Source organism: Lampetra planeri, chromosome 29, assembly GCF_965212315.1.
Source record: "Lampetra planeri chromosome 29, kcLamPlan1.2.h2, whole genome shotgun sequence".
NCBI lineage: Eukaryota > Metazoa > Chordata > Hyperoartia > Petromyzontiformes > Petromyzontidae > Lampetra > Lampetra planeri.
Window position 1 is genome coordinate 5,326,298 of NC_136135.1, and position 27,016 is coordinate 5,353,313.

Here is a 27,016-nt window from a genome sequence, read left to right on the forward strand (position 1 = left end):
GTCGGCGAGATCGTGAGCACGTCCGAGTAGCGATGCTGCAGGACAGAGCGGATTGTGGCCTTCAGTGTAGCCAGCTCGTCTTGGTCTGTCGTTTTCGGCAGCTGTGGATTCAAGTAGGATGCCACAATGGCGGGTTCCTGAACCAGTAGGTGGCGATACCGCACCAATTCGGCCTTCATCTCCGTCGCAGTCAAGGGCTCATCGATAGCTCTAAGGGCGGCTTCACCGTGATCGCAATGACGGACGAGGTGCTCCATCGTCACTGGCACGAGATCCAATGTCGAATTGTGGTCCGCCGACAACGAGGCCATGACCTGGCGCGGCATTCGCAGGAATGCTGTCACGCCCTCGATGTTTGCCCACTGCAGTTCAGATAAAGCACCGACACCGATCACATCCTGGAAGCGCGCCATGATAATGTCCAATGGGACACGCTTCTTGATGGCATCGTCGCCCATGTCAAACGTCGAATGCCACCTGGTCGGCGAGTCCTGGTGCGTCGGCTCCTTGCTGGCGAGCTTGGCGATTTCAGCCTTGCGGCGGTACGACTGCCGGACGACCTTGCTGCACCTGATATTGACGAGCGCCTTGCGCAGTTCGGCATTTGTTGACTTGATCAGTTTTAGAACTTGGACGACACTGATCTGGACGGAATGATCCGCACATCGAATATGGTGGCAAGCCCGCAACTGCTCATATCCGGCGTCCACGTTGACCAGGGCGAACAACGTCTTGACAGCACTGTTCGCATCGGAGTCATTGTCGCTGGTGACAGCGAGCAGCTTAGACGAGATATTGTGCCCGAGGCTTTGGAGGTGCTCAAACAGAGCGGCCCCAATGCGCTTGCCGACACCCCTTCCGGACTGCACATCGAGGATTGTCAGCAGCATGGATTTTGACGCACCAGATTTGCTGTCGATCCAGTGCACCGTGACCATCCAAAATCCCTTCAGGTTGCTGTTCGACCACCCGTCGATGGTGAGCGAGATGGCGACGTCCAGGTTGGAGAAGAACGCCCCGACGATGGGCAGCATGATGGCGTGATGCTCGACAATCCTGCGAATGATGGTGCGGGTCGATGGGCCCTCGTATCCCTGCGTCAATGTGTTGACCAAGGTCTTGAACTTGTCGCTGCCGGCGGCTCGCAAAGAGATTGCACCTTGGATAACAAAATCCACCACCGCGTTCTCAAACTTTACCAGGAGGCGATCCGGGATTGCTGGCCGGCTCAGCGTTTGCTGTATTAGGCGGCTCGCCGACATCCCGACCTCGCTGCCTGGGGCGAGCACGTTGTGTTTCTTGAGGTGGGCTTTCCACCCCGACGCGTTCGTGTGGGTGGAAAACCACTTGCGGCAGTGCACGCACTGCCGCTTCCCTTGCTGTGCATGCGGATCACCCTCCATCCAATCGTGTGTGTGCTCCCACGAGAACGCATACCGCTGCCTCTTTCGATTGCTGTTCGCAGCAACCCCAAAAAAGCCGTTGCTGGCATCTTCGTCCTCTAGTACCTCGACCTCAAGAACGTGGACCGTCTCCATGTGCTCCGCCATCACTTTAAAATGGAGGCCACGGACTGCATCACTGCGCCACGGAACTTTTAGCGGTAAACAAGGTACTGTATTTACCGGGTAATTATTCGCCCTACCCTTACCCTACCGGGTAAATCTTCTGAGCTACCTTTACCCTACTCTTTACCTTACCCCTTAGCATGTCGAAACCTTTACCCTTTAACCTATTACCCGGTAATAAAGGTAATTTACCTTACCTTGCCGAGGCCTAGGAGCAAGGCATGGGACTTTTTCCGGCTCAGGGCTCTTACCCACCACTGTGTGACGGTACCTCGGGGTGCCATGGTGCCATGGTACCCCGGCTCTCGCATAATATTCGTGATCCAGTAATTTTTAGTCTGTTGACGGTCGGCGATGTGGCAATCAGCTCGTCTCTACGAGCTGTACACTCACGATGCACCACTACGGTGCGTACTGCAAGCGTTCAGGGTTTCGGCGCAGTCGTCCTCGCTGCGTTTCGACATCGCGGAGTGGCACCGATTTCGGATTGAGTGGTACCCCAGTCGCGGAGTTGAGTCCACCCCTGGGAAAAATAGCGTGCCAGAAATAAAGCATTTCATTGCCTTGGCGATTTTGTATTATTTGGTACCCCGGGGTACCGCCATAAGGATTATTTAGTCGATCACGCAATACCATTAGCGTGCGTTGAATGGAAACATTGTATTGTTAAATAATTATAGTTAAATAATTATCAGAGCATGTTTGTTTGCATGTTCACCACAAGTACGTGTGGTTAATGCAGACATGATTCCTTACAAAAGGTTTCTATTTGGTGTTTGAACATCTTAACACCTATACACTATGAGACATCTCCTTTACCAGTGGCAAAATATGGTAATAGGTTTTTACCCTTTCAAATGGTACAAAAAACTGACACCTTTATATACAAGTCGACCCTAGCGCACCATCAGAGTATTGAGAGCTCGGGGTAAGCATTTCTGGTCCATCACTCATGGACCAACACCAATGGAGACTAGGCTCTAAGAAAAGCTGTCTCGGGTGTGGACCAATCAACTTCAAGGACAGTGCATATCATTATCATTATCAGAGTTGTTTGTTTTTGTTTGCATTTTGACTGCTTGTGTTGTGGTTATTGCAAACATGATGCCTTGTATAAAGGTGTCAGTTTTTTGTACCAGTTGAAAGGGTAAAAACCTATTAATATATCTTAACACCTGTTTTATTCCCAGAAAGGGTAAAACCTATTCTTATTTTTTCATACTTTGATACTGGCAAAGAGGTCCCATGAATTGGATTGTTATAATTATTTTTCGGTACTGGACAGAGGTGTGTAAGTATTATACATCGTTGCTTTCACTCCTGTGGTTATTAAACTCGATTTGCTTTAATCGATGTCATATGATCACATTACTATGAATGATATGGTTCTCCAATGGCTTTGCAGGTCATGTGTAAGCCGAGTAATCTTTCATAAACAGCAGAGTTATGGCACGAGCTTAACACTTGAAGGCCATATTCCACACTGCGTACCGCTTGGAAGGTCATGTATTAGGCGATTCAAAATTAAGTAGATGGTGTGACGGTCCATAAAGTACAGGGTCCATGCTGCACGGCTCTGCCCAATGATGTCTAGATTGAGGGTCATCTTTGAGCTGGCTGGTCAACGTGTGAGCTGGCTGGTCAACAGCGTCTTTCCGACAGACCTGTTCTTCACCTGAGGACGGCTGCTTGCGTTGTGGCCGAAACGTCGTGAGAATTATATTTTATTGTTTTATTTTTTATTATTTCCCTTCTACGTGACTTTACCGAAAGAACCAAGAAGATGAATCCCTGCAGTCACGAAAGCTTTAAATCGAAACATCGTCAAGTGTTGAGGGCCGCCACACATTTGAAACAATTGAGGGTTTGACAGCAGCACGATCATGATGATGATGGGGGTGATTTCACTTGTTGTGTTATTGTCGGGGGCCGCGCTAAAGGCCACCAGTGGCACGGAGGGCCTTGCATCGAAGAACACTGGCCCGGAATGCCCACTGCTGTATAGCCAAAATTAATGTTACAGTCACACATTTATGGTTTGCCAACCGTGTCAGCCACGGCAGTCGTTGTTCACGTCTCACTGCGCTGGGCAGGGCACGTTGTGAGTGAAGGAGGGTCCGAGCACTGCCTCGGCCGTCACTCTTCACTCATTAAATAGCCTTGGCCAGGAATTTAAACTCGGGTCGCCAGGTTTGTCGCTCACTGTTGTTGGCCTATGGTTCATCACTCCATCCTCAAGCTAATTATTGAACAAAAAATCCTGCACGCTCCTCCAGGCTCTGTCACTTACCTCTGGTTATCATTCTTGAATGAGCTAATTTAACGTTAACAAAGGTTAATTGATGACAGACTGTGGTACATTATTGTCATAATCATCTTAAGACTTAAGATCAATATCTTCCGAATTCCAGGCCCACTGCTCTGGGTTTAAGATATGGCTATCCTGAGGTATCAATAAGACTTATCAAACACAGCACATTTATCACGGGGCTACACACAAGTTTACACTACACGTGTATCGCGCCAGCACTATGCATTGGCCGTATGCTCAGAACTACTGTGCTTGGAATAAAAACAACAGGTGACAGTATGTATTACCAGAGCATGTTTTTTTTGTTTGCCTGTTCACCACAAGTATGTGTGGTTAAAGCAGACAGGATTCCTTGCAGACGGTCTCTGTTTGGTGTTTTAACATCGTAACACCTGTTTTATTGTCAGAACGAGTAAAACCAATTCTTACAGACGACTGTTGAACCGACGCAGTGTTTGCCAGGCAACACACGTTGCCCCTCGAGTACCCGATTAGTGCGCCAAAAATACTTTCAAAAGTGACGGATAATATTCATATCAAATGATACTGAACAGGAACGCCTCGTGTGGCCGTGTCACGTGCAGTGGCAGGCCCACGTATGGCCCCCGGGCCTTCGAGGTCGAAGGTCGCCTCTCATATTTAATATGCACCATCAGCATGTAGGCACTTCAGTTTCATTTTCATAATCATTTTGATCCGTTTCTATGCCTCCCTGCATCGCGCGGCGCTTTTTTGATTCGCTGCTTCTTGTGGCCGTCTGGAACGCTTCTTCTTGACGATATTCGGAAGCCACTGGAGCAAAGCACTTTTAAGTGATCTAGATTGAATACTAATATCTTGCAGTACTGCTTTTTGTGTTTAGTTTTGTTGCCCTTCCCCGATTCGCACGGCTGGCCACGTACGGTGCGAAAGACGTTCAACATACATACAACGGGCTCTGGGCTATCAAATTTAAAGCAATGCCACCTTGTGGTAAAACTGAGGTTTTGCAGTCAGAATTGCAGCACAACTGCAAAGCGGCTTGGAATGGAAGTCACAAACATTGTAATATTGTAAAATGCAATCGAGCATATAACACAATACGCCGTTTAAGATAACTTGCTAAAAGTTCGCCATTTGCTTAAAGCTGAGTAAAAAATCCAGGTGAGTTCGCTCAGTGGGAGAGTGATCAGCTCAAAATCGGAAGGTGAGCGAGTTCGAACCTTGGTCGTCGGTGTGTGACGTTTCCGCCACCGCTTCAGGGCTATAGAACCCGGTATGGGCCACTGCCTCTGCTCATATAAGCAAAACGTAACTTTTTTTGTTGAGCGACAAAGCAAATAGCTCCACAAAGAATCCACTTTTCATGAGCCCAAGGCCAATAAGAAACAATAACATGAAATTAAACAAAATTAATGTCATGAACATTCTCTCTCAGATCGTTCTAAAAACTGTTTAGCCAAGATGAACAAGAGACAAATCGTAAAATTGTTTAATTAAACTTTCTTCATATCAAAAACGACGTGAAAACAAATGTATGATTTATTATGATTCTACTACAAACTGTTTAGGCAAAATGAGACTTTGGCAAGTATAAATATGGATGGAATGCTTAAACAGAAAGTTAATCTTCGACAAGTTTATGCCATGACATTCTGTTGTTTAAAAGTATTAGAATGTCGTAATGACCTTCATGTCAAATTAGGTACACATGTGCAACAGCATCGAGTCCACACATCAATGAAACAGGACGAGCCAAATTGTGCTCACAATGTGACCCGCTTACCTTGGCCATTGTAACGTCTCTTTTAGGGTTTGGTGTTTTTACATAAATTCTCTCTCGAAATAAATAGCGCACATTGCAGATGATGTGATCCCTTTTCTAACGTGGCAGCTGGTGTGCATTTTGAAATGTGTCTCAGATTTCATTTACTTTGTGACATAAAACTTGTTAAGACTTTTAACTCATTATACAGTACATGTAAGCTGGAATAACGCTGCCCTCTCTATAATGTTATATCCATATTTATTCATTTTTCACTACTAAATAAAATGTGCATTCTATAAATATTGAAATCAGTCGCAGTATTCATCTTCGTATGGCTGTTAAGCGCACCACGCTGGCGACATGTTAACTATCTCGCCTGGTATACAGGAGGTCGTTGGTTCAATCCCGACCCTGACGCTTGCTCTATATTTGGAGTTGCGTATCTCTCTCTCTCTCTCCCTGTGGTCGCGTGGATTTTTCTCCTGGGCCTCCGGTTTAGTTCCTCCACGTTCATAAACACGCGTTTAAGAGTATTTGGCTGCTATAAATGTCCACGTGATAAGCCACTTCGCTGAGCTATCATTAATGGCCAGCTCCCTTCTAAACGTCACAAAGCTTAGTGGGCCTTGCCTGGTAAAATAAAAAATGTCGATTTTTTATTTAGAGCAGGGACTAGAATTTTACATTGAGATGGTTGAGCCAGGTAATTGCGTCTGGAGAGGCGGAGTGGTGCATCACTACTCTTTGTTCTTTTCGGTAAAGTCACGTAGGTAAAACATTAAAATAAATTAAATCACGACGTTTCGGGCACACGCCACAAGCGTGCATCACTGCGATGACGCCTCCTTCGTATTTTAATGAATCGGACATTGAGTCGCGATATGTTCCACAGCCTGTTCTGGGTGACCAAAGTCGTAGACTTCCGAAGGTGTTCACATTTTTCCCATAAAGCAACGGCATCCGCTATGGTCTTTGTGGATGCAGTTTAGGGTTGCCCATGAACCTCACGGAGTATTGAAGCGAGGGATCTTCTTCGTCGCTGTTTATGCCGAGTTCAACTGGACCTGCACAAGGTGATGTTCCCATGGATGTATATTCACTCCTGTATTTGCAATCTGAGAATAAGAAAATTGCCATTTGTCTCATTGACTGCTTATTTCTCAACATATATTTCAGATATTAAACGTATTCATTGGTGTATATGTTAGTGTCTTGAACTGACCAGTGACATACGTACGTATAGTGGTTCCTCACTTCTCTACAAAATGTACCAATCATTCCCTCATCTGTGCACCTTTTACCTTCCTTTGCATTGAAGTCACCCATTGTGATTTTGTAGCGTTTTAGGCCCTTTTGTTGATTTGGTTACTCTCTTCATAGTTGGCCTACTGCTGTATCTCTATGGATTGTTGTTTTGAGAATAGATTTGAATTATCTGGAATTAAGTGGTTCAAAGGCATTGATGTTATCTGGGCAACTCCATCGGAGGTCCTCTTGAATCTGTGAAGCCTAGGTATTTCTGGAGAAACGAAGAATCACACTCCACTGGAAGTAGTCACATCTCCCCCAGAAATAGAAAACGCGTGGCGTAATGGCCTTTTATTTTCACCTCAATTGAATGCATGTGCCAGAATGGTATAACGTTTGATGAGGTTTTATTTTCCAAAGTCTGCACGTTGTATGTAGTAATAGCTAACTCCAGGAGGCACCCTTGTTCTTAGCCAGTGATTCTCAGCATCTGCTCTTCCGCCTATCCATCCAACACCACAGCTGGGCGAACCCAGAGCTGTTGCGGACTGGAGGCTGTGGTTTAAGATTAACTAATCATACTCCACCCGTCTGGTCAGTAAGTTATTACAGGCAGTTGCAATGCAAGTTAAACTTCAACATTATCAAGGTCAAGGCAAAGTTAATTACAGGCAAAGATGCAATTAACAGAACCAAATATATAGGTCAGGGGGTAGACGAATTAGACTGACTCTAAGCAACAAAATAAAATCAATCCAGAAGCAAAGTAATGAAATGGATATCACAACTTTAATAATGAACTAGCATTGTAATGGATAGTTGCACTGAAAATGAGGCAAAGTAAAACAACTGCAGAGTATAGGTTACTTGAAATCACACAAAGCATGTTCCAGAAAAATACATGAAAATTGATGATAAGACTATGCCTGTAAAGCAATTATTAAATGAAAGAGAAAAGAGAGGGAACACAACGAAAACATCAATTTAAGATGTAACAATGAGAGCACGAAAGTGAAAAGTTTGGTTGGTAAATCACAAATAATAGTCAGAGAGAGCAAGATGGAACCATAACACAAAACAGGCGGGGATTCTATGTAGATTTATTGTACTAAAACAAAATAATATATTCTAAATAAATACATTTTCAGATATTTATTAACCACGGGAAAATTTAGAAGCCAACGAGCTGCATGAGTATGCTGGATTTGGATTTAGAAAAGTTTTATTACATTGACCACAAAATAAGCACTATAAATCAGGTTATAACAAGGACACAAATGATCAAATACCATTATGCCTCGATTGTGGAATATGAAAAGGTATTTTCTTCAGGTGGCAAATTATGACATCTAAGATCTCAAAAACCAATGTCTCATTGAGGATATCACGAACTAAAGCGTTTATTTTAAACCTCAAAATTCACCAACACTTGATAAATATGGAGCTCTCAGATTGCATACAACAAAATACAAATGAGGAGTCAAGCAGCGATATACCCCCATCGGGAATATGCACAGCAACATTAGAAAGTATTTTCTAAAAGTTGGTTTGAGGAAAAACATTCATAAACATAAATGAAGGACTAGTCATGAATAAAGAAGGCTGCAAAATAGGGGAAAAATAGACATTAACAAAATCACATGTTCACTCAACAAAATAAAATACATTTTGAAGGTAAGACAATTACATATATCAAGGGAAATTACAGAATGCAGGTTAGGATCAAACTGGTGAAATAAACAGGCAAGCAATGGGCAGGTTAGAGCATTTTGGAAAACTGAATTTAATTGTGAAAACAAAATTCCATTGTGGCCAAAGTTAAAATATTTAGAACACAATATATAGTCTTCTATGCCACGTGGATCAGAAGCAATGACAAGAATGCAGAACAAAAGCTGAAGTGCGCAAACAAGAATGTTGGGAGAGCATTCTAGGGATTACACTGGGAGAAACACCATGGATCAGAGAGCAAAAATAAAAGACAATATGCTGTTAAGAAAAATAAGCGAGCTTTGGGCAGGACACGGCGCCCGAAGAATGATGATCGACGGACAAGACTGATGATGGAATGGCAACCAAAAGTAAGAGCACGCCCAAGAGAACATACAGTGCAGAGTTGCGGCAATGAGATTTGCTCACGCGAAGGAGCAAGATGGATTTGTAGCATTCACAAGACCAGATGCTTGGCAAAGATGCAGGGAGGCCTTCATCCAAGTGGCTACACCAAGCCTATCATTTTTATTTGGGTCTTTTGGTAAAGTCACGTAGATGGTTCAAATAAAATAACAAAAAAACTACGACGTTTCTATCATATGACCATAGGACTTACACCCCATAAAAGTCTGCATTCAGCAGATTTCCGCCTCTTTCCTCCTGATGACGATCGCTTGTGTTGTGATCGAAACTTCGTAGTTTTTTTGTTAGTTTCTTTCAGCCATCTACGTGACTTTACCGAAAGACCCAAAGAATATGAATTCTTGCAGTCACGAAAGCTTTAAGTCAAGATCTAAGCCTATCATTGTTGAAGATGTTGAGTAGTAGTTTTTGGGCGTGGTGTTGGTTGACCGTGGTAAGAATGCTCATTAAAATTCACAACAGATGCTCATTAAAATTCACAAAGTCAAGTTATCCAATAAGAATAAGTTGGTTGATAAAAGCAATTAGGTGGAAAGGCATGCTCGTTAAAACAAAATATGGTTTCTCAAAAAAATACATATTATAAAACAGACATGCGTACAGTATTCTATGTTTAGCCACACATTAAATTGTTCAATATTTTAAAACTTTTATTTTTTTCCTACCACTACAATCATGATAAACAATGGAAAAAAAGTACTCATGTACATTACATATCAAAATACAAAACAACTTCTCTACAAAATACTACCATTTAACAGGTACAATGTAAAAATAATCTCTGGCTCTTAAAGGCACATCACTTAGTGACTTCTACATGTGACAAAAAAATGGAAAAGAAAATTCAGCAGTACTAATTAAATCCGGCAAACTGCAAGGTAAACAATACAGCGATGACAGTAAAAGCTGTGTTGGTGGCGTTCCTGCAAATGAAGTGAGCCTACATCAAGTCGATATTATACCATAGGGATGTCACAATATACAAAGCAGAAGAACGTATCACGATAATAAACCCAACTATAACCAGACCACGTTTTAAAGTGATAACTGTTTATATCCACAGTATCACAATGCAAGACAGATGCGGTAACATACATTTACAGAAATGTGATATATAGTTTTTAAATGATACGGATAAAAATGTTACGATATTTTGGTTAGTGCTTGTGTACACATTCAAATGGGAATGAATGCAGGTAATAATCCCCTTCCATCTCATTTTAAGGTTCGATAGCTTAGCATCATTATCGTGATATTAAGTATTTTTTTTTATATTACAATAACATATTGTGACATCCCTATTAAATGTTTAAATTATTTGCAAATACAGGACGGTGAAGTGGAAATACATGGTTTCAGATGGTACGGATGTGATTTGCATTGTTTGATTGAAAAAAATGTGTTTTTGTTAAATGTTTTTTTGTTTGTTTAATTATATATCTGTTGACATGCAATTACATTCTGATATGCCAGTTATGTGTTTATAATATTTAACCAACTTGCAGAATATTATAGTTAGGCAAAGTACACCAGCAACCGTAATGTGTAAAGCAGAGGATTACTGTAAGCATTTGCTACATTTTCTTATTTAAACACTTGAGCATACTTGGGGGTTTAAAAAAATAAAATAATACCAAGCAAAGCTTCTTGCCTTCTTTAAACTTGACAAGATATGTGCTCTTTGATTTTGTTAAACATTCTGACATCTGGTACTGTTAGAATGGTAATGTTATATTTAAACAAAAAAAAAACCCGACTTCATTACACAAATACTTAGCTCCGCTAATTCTCAGCGTATTCATTCAGGGTTGCCACTCCTCGATATGATACAGGTCTTGCCATTTGCAAAGGTCAAAGGTCACTGTCGCAGAGCATAGTTCATTTAATAACAATAAAAACACCACTTAAAACAAGCAATTATGTCAAAGCTCACAATGAGGTAGATTCACTATTGCGTATGTTGAAGTCTGGAAATAATGAGCAGCCATTAAAAAAGAAAACCTTCACAATTGTTACTAAAATACTGAAAAGAGAGAAAAATATCAACAAAAAATTGGTCCACAACAATGTTTTCAGTGCTGAAACAACTATGACAATGCTTATATTACATTCCTTTCAACGATACCTTACAATGAATGTGTATAATTGCTCGCACGGTTGATAATTTTTCAAAATTCGAAAAAAAAGAAAGATGTTACCGTAAATTGCTATATTTTTGATTTTTTTTCATTACATTGGCTACCGATGCAAAACGTCCAAATCAATTCACAGTAATTGAATGAGAATAACCTTAGCATTATGTTTGAAAATGCAAATAAAAAATAAGAACGCTATAATTCACTCAACTTCAACAACTCCGCATTGTAAACTTGTCAAGGTTAAACAAGAGGCAAAGCAAAAAACATTCCTTAGGATGAAAAAAAAATGTATTGGCCGTCTACCAGCAAAACAACACTTCTGCATCACTTAACATGCCTGTCATACACAGCAGCGTCACCACAATGATATAAATGAAATGGTTTAATGCGATTGTGTATGTTTAGAGGGGGGCCCTATACAACTCCGTTGGGTGTTGGCACATTAATGTTTCACTTAAATAAAGCTTCTTCCACTCGCATTTCTTTCCCCTCTATGGTATTACTAACAATGCCGTGCTGAGCATAAAACGACGCAACTGTTTTGCTCTGAAAAGTGAAATATGAGGAAGCCCTTGTTTTAGCAGGCACACAGTGGTTCACACTACAGACGCTGTTTTTACTAAAACCTTCTCTACTTCCTTAGCTTATTTTGTCAACAGGTCTATCCGTGTATCATCAGGTCTTGTTTCATGAACCTATCGCTCAGAGACACATTTAGCCATCTTCTCTTTTCTCCAAAAATCTATTTTTTCTGTTAAATGCAATCAAATATTATAAACTGCTTGATGTGTTTTGTTTGAAATGCGGACAAGATGCTTTTTTGTTTTACACTGTGACAAAAACACCAAGAACGTATCCATCATAGTACATTTCTTTTTCCCAAATAACAAGAGACTCTTATTTTTTTTTCCTACAAGCAGAAAAAATGCAATTTGTAGAGTTTATCAGCTAAACATAACAATGGATTTATGTGAAGCAAACACAAGTACACTCTAATTACAACATAATGCCCAACTATGAACGCTCTCAAACACTACGTTTATATTTAAAAATAAAAAGCTCACAAACTCGACTTAATGTTTCTTACAAGAGATCTCGTGACAATTGTCTTTTTGTTACCCCTTTCTAAATTACTAAAAATAATCCTATTCTGGAACCCATACACTGTTAGAAAGTCAACCTCCGTAATACGACCATAATAACACTTCCGACACAATGCAATAGTTACACCCAAACATTTCGGCTACCTTCTATAGTGAACCACAAGAGCATACCTTAAAGCAAGAAAAGAGGTAGATGACTATAAACAAAAAATGCTCAAACAAAAACCCTGCACAAATGGGAGAAGAAAACAAAACAAAAACAAAAATCACATTGCATTTAGGCAAGAATACATGGAACAGATCTTGGCACACACAAAATAAACATTCAGATGCAGTCTTTCAATGCGAACACATCAAAACAACTTAAGCATTTGCAGCACTTATCTTCCTGCAACACTTTCTCAAGTTGCATTGTTATAACGATAATATAAGGTCCTCCATATCATTCAGTGTGGGCTAAGGCATTGCACCCAACAAAATGCAAAAAAAAACACGAGAAAATCACACTTTGAATAAAAGGGCAGATTGCTACAACACCCCGCTGGTAGTTAATGTTACCTTATGATACTAATGAATTGCTTGCTTCTGTTAATCACTACCCACTGCTATAATCACAATCATTATGCTTAATATTTTTTCATAATGAAATTAATACCATTTTTAAAAAGGAAAGCGCAAGCATCGTCTCGAATTTATACCTTTTCTACCGAATTAGCATGAATGGATGTATGTTGAACTTCTTTCACGCCGTACTCATCGGAGGCGTGGCAAAAACTTGACAAATGCAACTCCCAAACCGTGAGCTTGATAAGCGTCTACACAATAAAGATATGCAGCATTCACATAACTTTAATGTGTCAATGGTTATGGTTTCCTTGTTATAACAATTACCCTAGAGGCTACACCCAATACTTGGCTTTTATAAAGTACCAAACAAATTATAACCCCCACCCCCCAAAATGAATAAAACAGGTAACCCTTACAGTTAATATAGCATTATTTGATGAATAAACGTCGGTTGCGATCAATACCTTTCAAATTAATTGTGTTTCATTTAACGAGTGCATTGTATTATGTTTAGTATTACACAAAAATGAAAATGATACAATCCGGAAAATACTCTCACATATAACGTACAGGATATAGTTATTATTTTTTCTTCTTTGCTCAACCAAAATGCCTTCAAAATAACGCTGTGCATCTCTACAATTGTTACAACTCAACAATTACATTTCCAATGTTTAGTTTATATCACCATTGAAAGAGTGCCCACATCCAACACTGCACACTCTGCGCTGGTAGCTCTTCCTTTCCATTTACAAATAAAGAAAATGTAGCATTTACTTTAATCAATAAGTATCAATTGAAAACCATTAGCATGGGGTACATAAAAAAAAAAACAATAGAAAATTGTCAAATTTTTTTTGGGAATGTCAGATCTAATGGTACACCAAAACCTTGCCCATCGCAGATTTGACTATTTGCGCAAAAGTTGTTAAGGTACAGTTCGCTGATCGCGCCTCTGTGCCTCGACCCTTTCATGGTCGACAGCGAGATTCCTGTACGCATCGTAACTGCACTGCTCGCGATGATGGCCATGATGATGATACTGCTGCTGCTGCTGCGGAAGAATGCACATGGCCATCTCGCCTCCATCTCGCCCATCGCAGGACCCAGTTCACTTCGTGCTCCCCAGCGTCGAGCGAGGCGGTGAGATTTAGCCGCGCGATTTCTCTTACATTGCTTGAAGTTTTTAGTCGAATCCCACCTGAGGACGATTGCTTGTGTGGCGATCGAAACGTCATGATCTATTATTTTTTCTACCTACGTGACTTTACCGAATGAACCAACGAGTATGGAGAAGCTATGTTTAACACTTTCGAAAATATTCGTCATACTTTACGTTACAATACTTCCCGTTTCACGTTTGGGTTACTGTAGGTAACATAATTAAAAAGATGGGGGGGGGGTTGTTGTATTACGAACCGTGAACCAAACCCTTAGTTTTCCCCATTTGCCTTCGAGTTTGCGGATCACGGATTCGCCGATTGCGGCAATATTCAAGAATGTAACTTCCGCGATAGGCAAGGTTTTGGTTTATTGAATCTATAATTAACTATTCATTAAAAAGCGGGCGTCAATACACAATACAAATTAATGCCATTTTAAACTTTCACCTTTCGTCAATATTACACCGATGCTAGCAACAGCTCCAAACAGAGGCCCTGAACCTGTACATAAACATAACCGAGGTACACAACCTGAAACCTTCTTGGCTCAGAAAGTTGCCATGCAACAGTTGCCCCACAATACAACTGGAAAAATTCAAGTACACCAAACTATTCATCACAACATTTCTACCTGAACCCCAAAAGGTGGTAAAGCTAGCTACAAACAAAAAACAAGTTTAATTTGGTGGAAAAGCTGGCCAGATGGCGCAGTGGCAGAATGCCCAACTCAAAGTTGGAAAGGTAGTGACTTCAAATCCCACCTGGATGCTGACTTGGTCGAGTACCAACGTTGAACGAAAACAGCAGTTATCCGACAGACTGGTCTACTCCATAACAATGCAGCATTTCCACCAATTCCCATAACCCTTAACATAATAGAGATATGCCGAAATTAAATTCAGCGTGGGTATAAGTGTTCTTTTTATTAATATTTGGCCGTCAACCTCACGCTTCGTGGAGTTTTTATACTGTGAGGGTTGAAACACTCTTGCATTAAAATGTCTGTTCAACTGTGTCGAGGAAAAGCACTCGCGACAATTTCACGTTTAAGACGTAGGCTTTTGCGACCAATATTATCCATAAGAGATTTTTTGGGGTTCGATCGCGTAAAAATGTGTCAATAAACCCGCCACCACCCAACACTGCCAAAAAGCAAGGTTTGTCACATAAACAAAACATGCCAATTCGTTACAAGGTTCAGCACATCGACGTATTGGGGAGTAAACCCACAACATTGACAATTCGAGTGCGATGTTTCGCCAGTAATTAGAATCAGCCTCATCAGGCGACAGCGAGAGTTGTGGAGAAATACTCCTGTTTCGGTCTTTGAGGGATAAATGTGACATCGTCATTTGTGAGCCAATCAGGTGCGAGGACCAGAAGGGGGGGTAATGTATCCATTCCACATTATTCGCATCCTCATTGGCCAGCTTTGGCCAACAATAAGCAGATGCCTTAAAAAAAGTTTAAAAAAATGCATTCACGAACTGGGGAAATTTGTTGGCAATACAAGTGCATACAAAAACACGTAAATATAATCAGTGTTACTAAAATCTCCAACCCCCTCACCAAGGTGATGGTATATGCTCAAATTATGGCCTAACTGCAGTGGGAATTTTAGACAATTAACTTCAGAAAGCACAAAATACATTTTTACCTACTCACTGAAAAGTTTCACAATCCACGTGTGTTTTGGGCCACCTTTCCAGTACCAGAGGCCCATTCCCTGCCCAAATCATTACCATTTCAACAAAAGCCATGTATATCTTCATATACACTATCTATATATAATGATCAATACTAAATCCAAGTGAGAATCAGATGAACCTGTGTAATGAATAACTTACAACAATCTTCAGTAATTCAATTTCTTTTTCAAATATCACTTCTATTCAGAGACCTGCTGCACAAATTACACACCGACATTTGCAATAAAGTATACAAACCAAACATAAAACAATTCCTGAAAATGACATTTTCAACATACCACGCACACATATTTCTATTCCACCATACCATTTACCAGTTCAGCTTAAATATCGGTTCCCTTGCACCTGTGTTCTTCTGGTCACATGGTGCCTATGAGCTCGGTCATAAAATAGCAAGAATCCAACGTGAATCAAACAGTACCTGTCTGTCGGTCCAACACTCGTATTTGTCGTTGCACTTTGAATATTTTTTTTACCCATTTTTTTTTTCTCTTCGGCTGCAGTTTTAATGACGCACAATGACTGTTCTCAATCTAGGGCCCTCACGAGTGCTAAAAATAGGTTTCGGTTTATACACTTTAGATACACTTTCTGAAACTACTTCCACACCCCCAATGATAAACGCACGAGATAGATCGCAGGATCCAACAACGTCCAAACCACCACATGACTTGTCGCCATCCGTCACTTCCGACAGGCAAAAAACGGACTCGCCCGCTCATTCTAAACGCCCCTCTGGCAAACCCTGTGCCACCTTCGCACCCAACGCGCCGCAGAGCTGGGGAGGCACCTCCCCTCTCACAGTACAAAGGTGATGGATATGGGGTTCCACCCACACTTTGTATGCCTCCATCATTCTCATACCCCCCCCCCCGCCTCCTCTCCTGCTAGACGTAGCAAAGGTAGAGGTATGTCTTTTCAATGCGCCAGTCCGGGGGGATGTCCTCGGGCCGGTGGGCCTTCATGTGCTTCTGCATGCCGGCCAGGCTGCTGCAGAACTGCAGGCAGAGGGTGCACTGGTATGGCGCTGCACCGTTGTGCGTCCGCAGGTGCTTGATCATGGCCGAGTAGTCCCTGGAGCGCTGGTGGCACAGCTTGCACTCAAACGGCTTCTCACCTGCACCGGTGGTTGGAAGGGTAAAGAGGGAGTGGGGGGAAAGGTGTATAGTTAATATCCTTCTCTTTCCTCAAATGGTTTTTCATCGCGGCTACAGACACGGCAAAGGAATGGGCAGGGTCTTAAGTGCATCAGGGGATAGACAATGGCTGCTGCTGATGATGATGATGATAAAAATAAATCACAAGATGTTCAAAACAAGTAGCTACGGAGGCTGAATTTCAGTGTTGATGAAAGATTCACTCTGCAATGCGTTTCCGATTTGATGCCCCCGAGGTTTTCCGCTCCACGTCTTCTTGGGAAGCTTCTTCATCACACCAAAACCGCACGCGCAGTAGCAACCCGAAAGACCCGTCGAAGAGAGCTAACACGGTACAACCACAAAACCCTACGTGGGGGTGACGACGAGAACCCCCACGCGGCCTGCACGTCTCGCTTGGGGGGGGGCGGGGAAACTTTAGAATGCGTGACCACATTTACCAGTGTGCACTCTGTAGTGCGTCTCCAGCTGATGCTTGAGGCTGAACTTCTTGCCGCAGCCGTTACACTCGTAGGGCTTCTCCCCCGTGTGCAACCGTTTGTGGTTTTTAAGGATGGCCTCGTCGCGGAAGCAGCTGCCGCAGAACTCACACTCGTACGGGTGTTCTCCGGCTGTAACACAAGAGGCGACCCCCGCAGAGAGAGACAACGCTTACACAACGGGGCGTTTGAATCCCCGCGCAATGCTCCTCCATTGCCAGCAGAGAGCGACGCGGTGTCCTTTTGAATGGACACGCAACGTACAGCCGCCGCGGAAAAGAAAACAGGAATGTGCTGCATTACTTTTGCATTACAAACGGTCGAACAATTTACAGTCCCATTCAAAGTAGATTTTCAAAAACGGACACAGATTTTTTTTTTTAAATAGGGCACCATTGGTAATAATGTACACATCATTAAGTAACGTGAACAGAATGATTCAACTCAATGGAACCACAATCCGAAAAGACCCTGGCAGCCACTTTTCAAATCAGCCAAGTCAGCCACGTAAAAATCATGATGCTTCAGAAATATAAAAAAAATACGCACGAGAAACCTGTTTTACGAGAGATGCCAATGCTTGACCTAAATTTGTTTATGCCAGATGCTAGACCATATGCAAATAGTGTGTTTACAGCGCATGGTTGAGAAGCTATACGGCTGCATAAAATTAGTACTTCTTATAGTTTTTTACAGGCATGTATCCAAATTATAGTTGAACTTAAAAAAAGTAGCAGCTCACAAGAGAGAGCTACCCAATCGGTTTCTCTACTAAACTACAAACTCCTCTGAAACCTGCCAGGACCCTCCTGAAAATCAGTCTTGAGGCTCAGTATGGATTTCCTGAGTAAATAAATGTTAAGTAAAGAATACACAAAAAACAAACGCCTTTGGCAAAGCCTCTGGTTTTAACATTTTCCACCAGGGGAAAATGTTAGCATTCCTATCCGACCGCATTGCACGATGCCAATACACTCTTAGGGCTCCGATAGTAAGAGCTACAAATAAAATGTACGCTTAAAAAATATATATCAATGTCGAGAGAGAAACTTTACAGTTGCTGCATCATCATTTCTCTAGACAAAGAAAGTGAAAAAATAAACCATGCCAAATTTCACCAGGACAGAAATCGTATTAAGACTCCATTCCACTGGTATAATCCTAGTGATATCTGCACTGAATTTGTGTTTCTTTAGCAAGCATGCCTTGGCTACAAATCAATATAAGATGTAAACCCACCTACAAAACAAAAAGACCAATTAAGGCCAGGCGGCATAAGCAATTCTATGAAATATTTTTCACTACTATAAACAGTGTAATAACCTTCAGCTTTTTTTTTATTCCCCTTCTGTAATACATGCAGGGTGCTGGCTGGCATGTGCTCTGGGTGTGCATGGGTAGTTAACCATGGGTGGTTAGCCACAGGGCCTCTCATTCCACAACACCTTCGCTGCAACTATTTCTAACAAAAAACAGCACCCGCACAAGCTGTCACGGTGAACGCGCGTTAAATTTAACAAGTGAGAGACAGACCGTTCTGTTCCACGTCTGCCGATCATTTGTGCACCTTAATGCCATTTTCTTTTTCCTAATTACCAAGGTCAAGCCGACATGACGAGCTGCATAACATATAAACGGAAACACGATGCCTTTTTTTCTATTTCCGCGCTAACAATTCAATGTTTTTAATGTACTCCGCTTCAGACGCTTGCAAATCGGTTAGGAATATGCCCCTCCATATATTCGTTTTCGCATTTTGAAAAAGGAATGTTTTCTTTAACAGAAATATTACTCGGAAAGAGACAAGTGGCACCACGTGGCACATGCTGAAAACGCAACATAATAATTCGCAAAATATTACACGCTAAAAGTTATTTTTTAATGAAAAAAAGTCAATACTTAATTTGTTACACGATGTTCATCTAAATTTAAGATTTTTTTTTTATTATTTCAAAAGCATTGAAAATAGGTGATACTGATAACATAGTGATAGCGTCTGTCACTTTTTGCAGAAGTGCACAGTTTGAATATGGCAGGCCGCTCCGTTTAATAATGCGGGTCTAATTCAGCGTAAACAAATAGGTGCCGTCTGCTTCACAACAGATGTTAAAGATCCCATTACATCATTCGAAAAAAGTAGGCCATTGTCAGTTCAAATCTACATGGCAATCATCACCCTAACTACTCGAGATTCTCCTGATGATGAAATAAACAATCAGAAAATAGAAAATAAAAAGCACATTAATTGTGAAAGAAAACTCATTTTAGATAACGCACCGGCTGATTTTACGTGAAACCTGCAGAATGTATAGCTTCAGCAACATTAATAAAAATGTTTGTATATATTTTGGACTTCATTAGCATCGTACATAGCCAACCGTGCTAATCAGAGGTGCCGGGATGGACAAAAAAATAAATCCTCCTTCATGAGGAGCAAAGTCACTATTTCTTCCCTATTTTGAACAGCACCAACAGCAGTGTACCGAGTGACTATTAGGTGACACAAAACCACACCATAAATCTTCGTTGATGATGGATCGTTCACCTAATTCTCACTGTCAGGCCGAGACGTATGTGCAGTTCAGGATAAGAAGTACGTAGAATCAGCGTGACATGCAACACTCAACGAAACCCATCGCAATGAATATACATCTGGGGCTCATAAATAAATATGCGTGTGCCACAATAATTAGGTGCCAATACATTCTGCGGCAACGAAATTGTTCCAAAAATATTTGGAAGCAGCATGCAAAAGCATGTGTGCTTGGAGATTAAATTATGCACATGTGTAATTACATTTCTGTAAAAATGCTTTTAAACATTGATGTAACTATAAAAAAATAATGGGCTTGCCAACATAATCCGATACCAAACACTCAATGAAGTGAATGTGTGCCCGTTAATGCCATACTGCCCATTTCAAATGCACTGGGCATAAAAAGCAGAGCCAAGAGATATACATAGCACGCATGTATTCAGCGTTGCATCCACTGCATTACTCACAAACGTATCAGGATTGTCCCACATGGGTAAGACGTGTTTAGTTCTCCACAGGCACACAGTATAATGATGTTCACAATGGGCAGGCTGTGTGGTCCATTTTCAATTACACATGCACAGTAAAAACACTCACGGTACAATGATGACAATTTTACTCAATACAAACAAAAAAATTGTATCTTGAGATAGTACACAATCCAAGAATAAGGCACTGAAAACATATTGAGGTACAGTTGCCACAAGCTAATTTATATGAGAAAAAAAATCTTGCATTTACAATTAACTTGGTAAAATCTGTCTGATTAATTTGGAAATATTCCACACGCTCTTCCATCACGTGCATTTAAAGCCTATTAACACTAACATACAACCGCCATTCACAATCACCCACCAGCACGTCCACATCAAGGACAACATTGGGTCATCTCCACTCATCCCTGCACAATTACACAGGCACTTGATTCATAGTTGCTTTATGGGATAGACCACAATCATCTGCCAAAAATTGTGTCGTTAAGACCCCCCTCTGCTTGACACACCAAGACAAATGAAATTGTCACGTGATTTACGAGCGTTCAACGAGCCAAATAATAATGCATACGCTCACCAGTAAGTTGAAGAGCAGGACTAACAAACGAATATAGCAAGTAAATACGACGTTTTTGGTTAAGTCAAGCATCAGGACAAGCTGCAGGAAGTAAAAATAAAAATTCACTAAGTTAATCCGACTTCATGTCAATCTAACTTTCTGGATTTTTTTTTTAATTACCGGTGAGCTATCATAACAATTGACACGTTGCACTGTTGTACACAAGGTGACAATTTAATGTTTAATTTAATGTTTGGCTGTGTTGGCTGGTGGAGACTCTTAACGTCTCTATTTTGGCAGGATCAGCGCGTGAACCGAACCCAAATTAATCAACTGGGGAATCATAATCTTGGCTGAGAAAACCTAAACATTCGTGTAACTTTCCATCTTGGGAAGAGCACTTGAGGCCATCCCTCCAACCAGCATCGACGAAGGGATGGACGGCTGCACAACTTACAGGTGTGTGAGCGCAAATGCCGCTTCAGAGTGGAGTGGCTGGGGAAGGTCCGGTTGCACTCCCCGCACACGTACTCGTGCGCCCCAGCATGCACCTCCATGTGCTGCAGCAGGGAACTCTGGGTCTGCAGACGCTTCCCGCACAGCAAGCAGAAGTAGGCCATTCCGCTCTCTGCTGTAAGTGGAGACACACACGCACGCACGTGCACATGTGAGCAAGAGATCCTCCAATTAGGAGATGGTCCAGGAGGCTTAGGGGGTCACAGCACTAACTCGGCACACGGTTGATTAGACCGGGATTCTCGAGTGTAGCGAGTTGACGATTTCGGTCAAGAATAAATGAACAAAAACAAGAATCACATTATATTTGCAGTTTCACGAAACGTGGTTCATTTCAACTCTGAGACTTAAAATATTTAGTTCGATTGCCATGAGGTAAACAAACTTTGCGTGCAATTAATAGGTTCCTCCAAGGGATGTTAGTCACTTCAGAAGTAGTTCAGAGGTGATACATTCCAGGATCAAGTTCTCTAACACAGGGTGATGTTCTGCTGGCTGCAGAGTTTTCGAACGAACACGTCATCGTCCTGTGACATGATTCCAACAACACAATTGGAATAAACAAAAATGCATTATTAAAATAAACTTCCACTTTGTCTTCCAGGCTCTAAACAGCAAACACCTGTTAAGGTTGGCACGGCACATAACGGATTGTGTGGCTTACAGCCAAGCTTGGCTATCTTTGTCTCCAATGCAATGATGCCCAGGGACTCAAATAAGGCCGAGTAGACCTAGCAATAGCCCACGACTCGTTCAGATACCACTTGCCACTGGTAAGTGGCTATTTCTAGGTCTACTCAGCCTGAGTTGAGTCCCTGGGCATCATTGCAGTGGAGACGAAGATAGCCAACCTTGATTGTACACCACTTACCAGTGGCAAGTGGTATCTGAACAAGTCGTGGACAGCTATCAAACCAATATCACAGGAGATTGTGGCAGAGGAAGCTAACAGCCGTGCCAGCACTTGCACACACAAGCATAGAGCCACTCTCCTTAATTCTACACTCTTGCTACTTATTTGCTCACAGGCTATCTCTGTTTATTCATTGTGGTGCTCACAAGAGACTAAACTGCCCAATGAGAGAGCTTCGCAAAATCGAAGAGGACCTGCACAGAATTGAGGGAGTAAATTCGGTTATGACACCGCAACGCAAGAAGCCAATAAGTATTTGACGCGGGCATCAGTGGGAATACTCAAGTCTGTAAGTACGCGACAATACGGACTTCAAAATACAATTAAAGAGCAACACACTCATCGTCGTCAATACTGCATAATAACATAAGACTGTATGGCAGAGTGATGTTTCAGGAAATGCCCATTATTCAGAGAAGAGCTTAAATTTGTCTTTGTCCAAGTTGAGGTGACTCATGGCACAAACCTAGCAACGTGTTTTACTTCGATGACAAACAAAATAACTTAAAAAGATTGTATTGAGCAACGCATTGCAATGATATACGGACCAGCAGCACAGCAGCTGGCACATTGCACAATGAAACTCGCGACATGAGTTGAAGTCCCAAACAAGACCAGCGTCAGTGGTCAGTGATATCTAAACCAGTCCTGGCACCAACCCTTCAACCAACCAACACTCACCAGAATGGGTAAAGTATGGTAAACTAATCACTCCCCCACACCCCCCCCCAATGAATGACAAAACTTGAGGAGGCCTTAATCCAGCATGTGGACTTACATATTCATTTATTTTAAATAACGCTGCTTAACTCTTTAATCTGTGTCATTCACTTATGTTTTCCAAGTTTAAAGCTCTAGTACACCTTTGTGTAAATTCGACTACGTAAACTCGCTGCTAATTAAGCTAACTGCAAGAGCAAAATTTATATTGAAAAAAAACCCAAGCAAATATGTTAGCCAAGAAAGCTGGCTTAGCTGTAGCCAAGCCTTGGCAGTGTAATTCACTCCAAACCCCCCAAGTGGCATTCTGCATTCTGTGTACTCTCATTTTAATGTAAAGCTACGAGCATGACTATTATAGGTCAAAACGTGCAGGGTCAAAGGTTGTTCCTGAATGTCCTACCTCCTGCTGTGGAATTTGAACATGGTTCCAGCAGAAAAAGCGTTAAATAATCGGGCGGTGGTTTGAATACTCTCCTTCTCTGTTTAGAGCTTACTTTGCACACAAAAATATTTTTTGGGCAAAATTTGCATTCAATCTTGAACTCGGCATCCACTTTACTCTATTGACTGGCAACACAGATGGCAATGTAAGAGATGGAAAAGGACTTGGGTGTTTTTTGTTATTCTTGTTCCTCTGGCGAGGTTGCTCCCGGATCTTTTATGGAATTTTCATATGCGGCAGAGCAATGGCAAAGTTACGCAAGCGCAAAGCTGCATAGGGACTGTGGAATTTCAAGATGGCAGCACCCCCGTGTAGCCCAAGCAAGCTTATTAACCTCCAGCGTCACGGCCCATATAATAAAAAAAAACAAATCCCTTACTTTTTTTACAAGCATTAACTCATCCGACAAGGATTATTTTTTTGTTATATTCTTTAACTGCAATGGGACTACATTGCAAGGGTGATTTAAATGCTGGAAATGTATTAAACACGAAACATGAAGATGTGGCAAAGGCCTGATATTAAGCTTTCACTTGTAGCCCTCAAGTGAATAGACATGAGTGGTTTCTGGAGTAAAAAATAACTGAAATCATAATCCAGAATCTACATTCCTTTAACATCTTCACCATATTTTGGCACTTCTAAGTAAAGCGACACATGCCTTGCATAGGTTTTTGCATTGTTTCACGTTCCAGAAAACTTCCAGGGAAAGTGCAGGAACCAGTCCGCATAGCCTGAGACATAAAAGACATTTCCACAGACCATAGCATCTGCTGCTCTGGGCATTAGCACAATGGAGGAGATAAGCCCACCCAGACCAAGACAAATCTAACCTGACAAGGCAGTGGGATATACATGCCTTTCACGGTTTCTTACTGAGCCGATCTGCTGCAACACTCTGTGTACTTAACTGCAGTGTTTACAGCAACGATAAATGCCAACTAAATGTTGATGCATTTATGATATCACAATGACCACCACCACCCACACCATTTTTTTGTTACAAATTTAAGCCAAAGAATGTGGGGAATTTTTATAAAACTAAAATATCCTCACAAGTACTGCAATAGTAAAATGTAAACATTGCTCAATCTGACCATAAATAGACTGGCTCTATTTAGCATGGCAGCATGCCTACTCAATCAAAACCATTCTGCCTACTTTGCCTGACCTTGTATTACAAACATCAAAGTTTGACATGTCAATAAAAAGTTAAGAAACGTTTATTTATCGTGAATGCTGAAAAAATATCAAGCTCAATGTATGACATTTCATGAAAAAAAGGACTTGCCAAAACCATACAAAATGTTCTGTTATAGAACATTTGCATACAATACATTAAGTACTTCAAACCCTTGGGGTAAACAGATCAGCAATAACAATTTTTCATGGTTTAAACATCGTCACATGAACGCGCCGCAATTGTGCAACGTGTATTATGTGGTCTCGAATTAATACACGTGTGGCGCATATGGTTCAAAAACAAGCGTGTTTACTTTTCTATTGTACGCCACAATAACCCGTAAAGGGTTTAAATCATTCGAGGAACTGGACAACAGCTGTTGTAGGGCCGTGACTATGTCCCAACTGGTCACAAGTGTTTCGTTGGAAGTGGGTCACTGAATTTAAAATAGAAGTCTGCCCGCTAATAATGTGTAGTGGCCCCTGAAGGCTGCCTGTGGCAAACCAGCTGCCCTGGGTTAGAGGGCAGTCTGCAGATGGCACAAGATGAACGGAGCAGGAAAAAGAGCAATGGAAATATTAATGTACACACAGGATTTAACTGTTTCACCTGACTTGCCGAACACAAGGAAGACATTTTATTAAGGGTGGTTTACAGGCCGCACTTGATTTTGCTTTGACTGACATTTGGCAAATTGCAGCCACCAAGATCTGGTCAGCACAGCGTCTTATTACAGCTGTCGCCTCGGATTTCAGCCTTAAAGCAGTTGGACGAATATCTTGGCGGTTGTATTCCCCAGAAATGTTTCCGTTTGGTTGGCTTCAAAAGCAGTGACTAAGACCTTGTAATGTACAAACACCTAACACCCAAACATCACCAACGCGACGGCAAGTGAAATGATGTGTGTGTGTGTGTAGAGCCATAAAAGATAAATTTCGCCCTAGGTCCACACCTAAACACACAATATCGTACAAAAAATATACATGCGTATATTAAATATACAATCCGTCCTGCAAATGTCTACATAATGGGGTGCATATACGACCAATGGTACATTTGCACACGATACAAGAAATCGTTTACAATGAGAATTTTTTTTAAATGTGTGGTTTTTTTTGCGAATGCAGTGTATAACACTTGAGAGCACAGTTGCTAAACACAGCGGGCGCTTGCTGGGTTGGACTCGAGCAAGGCCAATTCCGTGAGCCACGAACCACATAATGGGGACGCACAATCACAATGCAAAACACCGTACATATTTGTTGAAATGTAAGTGGCCAGGGCAGCGTATTTTAATAGCGTACAAATCCTTTACATTTGAATAATGACAGTGCAGGCACAGAGAAAGCGTGCTATGCATTGTATAGACACCTCTTTCAAAAGCGACTGGCTCTCTTAATTTACCGTTACGATGTGTTTGGGAAGAAACATGAAAAAAGCGGATTCATTTATGGTGTGCAAACAGAGGATATGATATAGTGTACATACAAAAACATGTCAATTAAGAATGGTAGGTTTGGGAAATAGTAGTAAAATGTTAGCCGATTTATTTATTTATCACCAAAACCCACACTAAAATCATCTGCATAAGAATAATATGAAATTACTGATACGCAGCAAAAATCAATATGTTAATTGCCATGCCTTTGGAATACGCACACGCACAAATTGGCCTGTAATGTACCAAGGGGTTAAGAATACCATTTATTGTATTATTCAGTGGTTTCTGGCTTTTTAATGAGAATGGTTATTTTGTATTCCGTACTCGTAAATCATCTCTCGCCGACCCTTTGAGCTACGCACGTCTCTCTGGGGTTGTGAACCCCGTGCGCTTGGAAAGGCCCGTGGGAGAGGGAGGCGCGTTTAAGCTGAGAGGGGAAAATCTAGAGATTAGCATTCTCCTCACTCGCGTGCGTCGCTCCGCGCAAGCCCCGTGCACAAACACGGACGCCAAAAACACAGCGCTAATTAAAACAACCTACACAAATTCACCACGCGGCCACCGCCAGCCTCACACCGGAGGGTACGCGCTACAAGCAGTGCGAACAAGGAGAGGAAATGAATTTAAATTATACGAGGGGGTTGGCATATTAAAATAAACACGCAGTCAAATGGGGGGGGGGGGGGTGGAGTCTATTGTGTACGAGTATATATAGCTCAAATCCTGGCTGGGGGTTGAGTCAACCCATCATCTCTCTTGAGTCGATAAAACGAATACCACTTTGTGGAGAAGTCGACAGTGGTTGGTTTCTCGGTAGACCCCCCCCATCCCCCCCACTGGCCATAGGAATGTGAAATGTCCATCACTGGAAAGGGCTGTACAC

General features: G+C 41.7%; 1 protein-coding gene across 4 annotated transcripts in view; it reads right to left on the bottom strand.

The window, feature by feature from the left end:
- Positions 1-9,639: 9,639 nt before the first annotated feature.
- The window catches only part of ZBTB16 (zinc finger and BTB domain containing 16), a 59,131-nt gene continuing 41,754 nt past the window's right edge, over positions 9,640-27,016 (bottom strand). For all 4 annotated transcript variants that reach the window (XM_078608150.1, XM_078608149.1, XM_078608151.1 and 1 more), the window contains exons 9-11: positions 21,373-21,546; positions 17,288-17,458; positions 9,640-16,807 (exon numbers count right to left, since the gene is read on the bottom strand). In XM_078608150.1, the coding sequence (XP_078464276.1) occupies positions 16,578-16,807; positions 17,288-17,458; positions 21,373-21,546 (575 nt within the window). In that variant the 3' untranslated portion in view covers positions 9,640-16,577. The remainder of the gene's footprint in view (positions 16,808-17,287; positions 17,459-21,372; positions 21,547-27,016) is intronic.